We start from the raw sequence: 7,071 nt of genomic DNA on the forward strand, positions 1-7,071 counted from the left end.
GTTGAAAAGAGCGCGTGACCGCGCGCCGTGGATATTTACGATCCCGCGACAAGTATGAACATTATAATTACTTATGGATGTGGACACGCCCTGAGAGAAAAATTCATCCGGGGAATGCGCTGAAGTAACCACGTCCTTGACCGTACTTGACGGAAACGGCATTCAACCTTCTGATGCCTTCTTCTCCAACATGGAATTCTACCGCGAGTCGGTGTATATTCATCTGAGTTTGAAACTTTTACTCTGAACGTTATTCCGAGAGAATTTTAGAAAAAGAAAAGAAAAATGAAATTGTAAAAAAGAAGAAACTAATGGAGTTTCTTTATTTGAGAAATAATAGTAATCTATTGTTTGAAAAGAAAAGAATGACGACACTGAAACTTTGACGTGATACAACGCATCGAAATAGCAATAAACCATACTTGCAAATGAACTAATTTAATACCACTTAATACACAATGATTTACAGATCGTTCAATTCATAAAACATAGACTCGAAGCTTTCAAAGATATCAGATATCCTAACGAGCGGTAAAGTCATTAAAACGGTAGATTAGATCACCCATCCCATTCTAACTCGCCGTAAACTCAAGAAAAATAAAAGCAGAAAATATCCCACGTCCAGACAAGTCTCATCACCCCGTCAAATTAACCACACGAGTCCACGAATCACCTTAAATACGCTTCTCCACGGGCTTGGCAACGTAATTACGTTGAAATTATTCTAATACAGGCCAAATTATCCAAGAGTATTATCTGCCTGATTTGGAAGTATGCACGGCGGACGATGGAAACAGATTTGTAACCTCGAACAGTTAAATGACACGGGAAAGGTACGGAAAGTCTGGCATTCTCGCGTTTTCTTTACGAACGCATAGTTGCGCGCGCAAGGTAATCGCATCTCTTCGGTTGCATACCACATCAGGCAAATTCTCGATGGCGCGTAGTCATCTCGATAAAGCACGTTTCCATAAAAATGACGCGATAAAATTAATTGCTCGACGTTAATTTACGAGAATGTCGTAAGAATTTAAGCTTCCGTAGAAACCAGTATATAGAATAAGAGAGGATAAACCATTTGGAAAATTCATTTCGTATGGTTTAGGTTAGGTTAGGAATTTACAACACGATCTGTTTTTCGTCTTTTCCGCCTGAAGAGTTTTCTACTCTTTTCTTTTTCGCAACGGCGACGACGACGTAACACAGCACGCGTTGTCCGGTTCAAGTGAGTACAAGCGCGAAAAAGGGGAGGAATTTATGCCGTCGTTAACGTAACGTTCCCCGGTGTAAGGTGGTTTGCAAGCAACATCGTAAAACCCGCGTCTTCTCGATTTATCGTAGCACGAGCAACAAACACTTTGCTCGCATTCCCTTCATTCGCCAGTGCGTGGAATATTTCGCGCGAAGGTTGTTCACCCTTTCCACAAGGACTAAAATCCTTCCTGATCCTGCAAGGTAATTATGACGTGCTGATAATCAACGCTGAAACGTGAATATTTTTCAAAAAATTTTCTTGCTACGTTCTTCTTCCTACGATTGCATTGATTTTTAGAGTAATTTTTTTAAGTTACCTATAGTTAGAAAATAATCGTGAGATTATTGAATAATTTTTAACCTGTTCAATGTCACGTGTATCACACGACAGTTTTTGGAAATAGAATTTCTATTGGACGAAGATAAATACTCTTCAATCCAAGGTTCAAAAATAAGATACGCAGAAAAGTAGGACATAATGCTATTGACATTTTTCTACAATTAAACATTTTAACGTGATTTTGTTCACTTTGTTTTAAAGTTCTTACGAGAGTAATAAAATAAACATTATCATTCTGTGGATACGCAGCCGTCAATGGTGAAACGCAAAGAATCGCCTCGAAACTTTTTACCGCTGTAATCATTATCTTCGTAACGAACACGCGTGCCATTCGAAATAATTAGAAGACATTGAAATGGTTTTATCGCTAGGTAGAGTATCTAATATCTTAAAAGCTTCAACATGACTGTACAAGGAGACATTCGGTGCAAATGTTACTATATTAAACCTCGACCATGGTAGGACGAAGCACCTGTTACACAACCTATAAAACCAGGTTGGATTAGATCGAGTAAGTAATTCGTGCTCGTTAAAAGTCACACTTTTAACAATTTAAATTACCATCTCTACCTCATCCGCAAGTTCAAACAGTATATTAAAGAAGAAGTCGATGAAATTTCTAACACTCGATTGTAGTAATACAATTCGCATCGCAGCTGCCATCTACAAAACTTTTTATTTACGACTTAAAATAATACACTTGAGAAAAATTACTGTAACTGAAAAAAGTACAGCAGATGAAATTAACATGTAACTTGTCAACCTATGATCACATGAAATGTTAATATTTTTTAATACTTTTTACTACTAGCGTTTATTGTAATTTATAAATTAAAAAAATTAATGTTTTCAAACATCTGTGTTATATAATTAATTATAAAAAGCAATTGTATTTAGTATTGAAATTTTTTTACTGAACTGGAAACTGAAAACATTCACAAAACTAATGTAACATTATCTAATAAAAATATGCAAAAAAACGTATTTGTACATGACCGGCGCGAAATGTATTAATTATCTAAATGAATGAACCCTTAGATCTGTTTTTGTTATTCGTGGGCTAACATGCGATAAAATGCCTAACAGGTCAAAGCTTTTCAGAAAATACCAACTGTGGGGGGCACGACAAGTAAACGCCTGTTGAAAGTAAACATATCGCGAACGTATGGCGGCGCGAGGATTGAAAAAGTGGAAAGAAAGTTGCCAATGCGCCTCGCATACCTACTGATCCGCCGGTCGCGAACAAGTTTCGCAGTGAATGGACCGAGCGAATGAACTTTTCACTCACTTGCATCCACGAGCCGAATTAATCCCGATTAATCGAAGCTTCGTGACCGCCTGCACGGACCAAGTAATTTTATTTCGACCATAGCATCATGGACTATGGTCATTTTTTATCAATAAACGATGATACACGCGCGTTATTGAGAGCACGATTTTCAGATAATTTTCGAGCATTTTGCAGCAGCTTTCTAAATCGAACGAGATTACTGCTTATCGATATTACAATGACTAAGGTGGTTATTTCCAAAACAACCTCGACGTTTTTGCGTTATTTGAATTCGCTATGCAACGTCACGTAAAAGTCTTTACACGCGACTATTTTTTTCTTTTTTTTTCATGGTAAAAAGATTTACTGGTAAAAGAACTGTAGACGAAAAAAGAAATAGAAAATGAATTTTTTTTCTTTATTCCGGAATTTCAGAATACGAAAGTAAAAAATTTTTGAGGTTAGTTTGTATTTAAATGCGCTTTGTTTTAAGCGCGTGAGTGGCAAAAGATGCACCAACACTGGTTCTACGCGTACATCTTTTTTCTTTTTTCTCAGGATATCGAAGGTCGTTCGATGCAATATCGATGTACACGGAGTACGATAAATATTTGCAATTTATGTCATGGCGGTCATAATGGGGGACTACGTAGGTATTTCGTAGGCGTGAATTACAGGTGATTGCCGTGTAGTCACAGTGCCATCGACATCTTCGTTTTCAATGCTTCCAACGTAACGTTAAAGAGATTAGAATAATATTGACATTTCATTCGAATTCTACGCTCTTCGCATATCTTTATATGTATATAATTATTTATTTCATTTTGTCGATTGATATGGAATCATATTTGTGTAAGGACAAAGAATCAGAATTATGTATTCAAATCATTTGTTGGTGAAAAAAAAGTACCGTAAAAACCCGAGAAACAGCCCGTGCAAATGTATCTGAACATCGACTATCTGATCGATAAGAAATTTCGCGCGATACAAGCAATTTAACGCGACCGCGACACTGTCTAGAACAATCATGCTTAAAGCTCGAAAACGTTATCGATTAACGATAAACAGTGTATTTGCCTGGATCGAGAGAATATCTACTAAAAATGTCATGGGCAGGGAATCTCCTTACAAAACGACGAAGAAACACTCGCTGTTTTTTCTAGTTTTCATAACTATTGATTCTACCACTTGCAGGTATATTAAATTTCTGTAGTTTCTTCTTTATAATTAGATAGAATATATGACAATGTGTTAATTTACTCAAAATATATCGAAAATACGTGGAAACAATGAAAAATTACTTAGAACAAAAAGGAGGAAACAAGTGCCAAAACAATGAATCATAGCAATTCATTTGAACGTGACAGTGATAATGCGATAAAAATGCTCACTACGCGATTTACGATTACTCCAGTCGGTGTATACAGCGCATACGAATGCAAAACACCGTCCACCGTGAATCGAAATATTACTAGTCTCGGTGTAACAGTTGACACCGCAAAGCAATCATAGGCTATATTTTCATTGTGACTTTGAAGTTTCATTTGCATAAAAATTTCTTTAGTGCACAGTAACCGAGACACAAGATAAACTCGTCGTTTTGTGGTAGAACACTGTTTACCGTATAATCGTATAGCCCCTGCTTGTGTCTCGATGAAGTGCCAGTGGAAATAAAATTGCATTAGAATTCTTGCCGCAGGAGATTTGTTAGCGAGTACACCGTCTGTGCGTCTCTTTTATAAAAATGAATTCATGTGATGGACACATACATACTCTCACGTGTCAGTATAGATGATACGACTGCACGTTGTCGATAGTAGGATTTTTCCGATTGAAGTCCGTTACCGTGACCAGGCACGAAGTATATACATAGATATGTATGTTCATGAGTTGATTATCGTCGGAGACGGTACAGCAACAGGTGTGACCACGACAGGCGATTCTCCACGGAGAGAAATCCACATCGGTGTACTCGGTACAATGACTCCAGTCAAGAAATCATTTCCATAAATACCTTGACAGCAGGCGTTTCACCGAGTCCGCTGGATCCCTATTCCGCAGTTCGGGATCCGTACGGAACAGGTAGGCATAAAAAATCACAGCTCACAAGACATAAATGCAAACGGAACTGTTTCACACCATTTTTACTTACCTATTTACAAATTTTCACAATACGCACACACCAAAAAAGAAAAAGAAAGAGAAAGAGAAGGAGAAGAGGCTCTTGGGCAGAGAACTACGTGCCGATCATGCTCGACTGGAAATACCTGAACGACTACTTGATTGCTCTTTGCTTGGTTCGCTTCTTACCTGTTTTGCCCAGATGCATTCCTGATACGGACTCTCTCATTGGTCAGTTTATACCTGGGAAATATGGCGTTCAGATCTAACGGAATCGGATATTTTCGGTATGATGAAACAGGGATGTATTAATGTCCTGAGGAAATACTGTACTTCAGATGCAATTAGCTAGCTGTAACGAGTAATTAACATCTACCAATATTGCGATCTTGTCAATTATATTATTGAACAAAGTAAAAATGAAAGTTGAAAGCAGTGTTACCAAAATAATAAAAAAAAGAAACTGAAAGGAAATCATTTAGCAATGGCTTAATTATAAATTTATTAATAACAAGATGAAAATTGTTAAAAAGTTATTTACTAAAATCGATTGCATATATTTTGCAATTTTATTTTATGTTTTTGACTTTATATATTATAAAATTTTAAAACATAAATAATTACTACACGACATTCTTACAGGAACAACATTCTATTACAAATAACAACGTAAGTAAAATATAAAATAATGGTATATTACTCGGCACATTTAATTAAATAAGTCGAATGATTTAAAAAAAAATTATTCAATAAAACGAACTATGTACATAATTCGATAGCTTTACATTTCTTGTGATATTACGGAATTTCTGAAAAAATTCCAAGATTTGTACCTTGCACCAATAAGACTATTCGTTACAACGAATGAATATAAGATCTTTCCTTGTAGATGGGTAATACCTGTTGATTAGTATTGGAAGAGAAATACGTGTATTAAATTATTTAATTTAACACAATATGTTTTATAAATCATTTTTTACTTTCACATACGTAACAAAATATTTATATTAATGGAAGACAAAAATTAGTAGGAATATACTTTTTATTTATGATGTACAATTAATAAATTTAGGAAAAAAAATTTGGAAGAGTACACTATACTAAATACAATATCAAATATAATTTGATTAAAAAATATTGGACCTATTTGAAGTGCAATAAAAAAGAAATATAATATTCAATTATTGAGTATTTTACCAATAGTTGATTGAATTTTAGGAAAATAATACTTTATTTTCTTAGAAAGTGAAAAAATATAGGGAAAAATTTCAATTAAATAAATTAGCATAGAGTTTCTTAAATTACTATCCAGTTTTATTCCTGTTTGTACATTGTACTTTATCTTTAATAATACATAAATCTACACATTTAAATGTTAAATTCTTACACGTCATTTGCATAATCTTCTGGGTTCTTTCGGTGCATTTTATAATTTTCTTCACATGCCCATTCTCTTAACATATAGCCTCCAAGAAAAACTGAAATGTAAAACAAAACTTTAATACATAAAAATATAATATTGATCATGATATAAAAATTTGTTTGATTAGACAACCACTGTAATATCTTTATTGTGTTGAAAATAACACAATTAATTATTACTAGGTAATAAGACAAGCTTACAGGGTCCAATTCGAAGAAAATGTGACATTGCTCGAAATGCCATTCTATTAACACCATCAACAATTCCAGTAAAAGCTTTTTGTTCATATGGGCTGAGGCGAAAATATGTAATACCAGACATCCGTTTAAGATTTCCAAATTTCAACCCCATTTTGACTAAATTCTGCAAAAAAAATTATTTAAATTCTTTAGGAGATAAATGAACATAACCAAAAAACTGTAAGTACTATTAAAATATGTTTTAATAATTTTAAAAGATCTTATTTGAGAAAGGAATTTTTATTTAATTCGTGTCATTATTAAATATCAAAACTTAATTGTTCTAAAATGATAAGACTTACATAATTCGTACTTCACTAGACGAGACGTAACAAAACTGAGAGTACTGATACCTAGCCTAGTATTTTGCTAAGTGGTGCATATATCTATATCATGCGCAAAAGTGGTAAATTTAAACTGCATA

General features: G+C 34.5%; 2 protein-coding genes across 2 annotated transcripts in view; both read right to left on the reverse strand.

Moving 5' to 3' along the window:
* Positions 1 to 5,106, reverse strand: part of LOC108577322 (epidermal growth factor receptor kinase substrate 8-like) — a 26,006-nt gene extending 20,900 nt beyond the window's left edge. The window contains exon 1 of the mRNA XM_017940461.1: positions 5,017 to 5,106. The gene's annotated coding sequence lies outside the window, so the exon portion shown is untranslated. The remainder of the gene's footprint in view (positions 1 to 5,016) is intronic.
* Positions 5,107 to 6,277: 1,171 nt separating this feature from the next.
* LOC108577342 (cytochrome b-c1 complex subunit 8) lies at positions 6,278 to 7,014 on the reverse strand. The gene is made up of 3 exons (XM_017940485.1): positions 6,950 to 7,014; positions 6,609 to 6,771; positions 6,278 to 6,463 (listed from the first exon to the last, which is right to left on the reverse strand). Exons 2-3 carry the CDS (start codon positions 6,757 to 6,759, stop codon positions 6,369 to 6,371), a joined length of 246 nt encoding a protein of 81 aa, XP_017795974.1. The 5' UTR covers positions 6,760 to 6,771; positions 6,950 to 7,014; the 3' UTR covers positions 6,278 to 6,368.
* Positions 7,015 to 7,071: the final 57 nt, after the last annotated feature.

The sequence above is a fragment of the Habropoda laboriosa genome, unplaced genomic scaffold, assembly GCF_001263275.1.
Source record: "Habropoda laboriosa isolate 0110345459 unplaced genomic scaffold, ASM126327v1 scaffold697, whole genome shotgun sequence".
NCBI classification, from domain to species: domain Eukaryota; kingdom Metazoa; phylum Arthropoda; class Insecta; order Hymenoptera; family Apidae; genus Habropoda; species Habropoda laboriosa.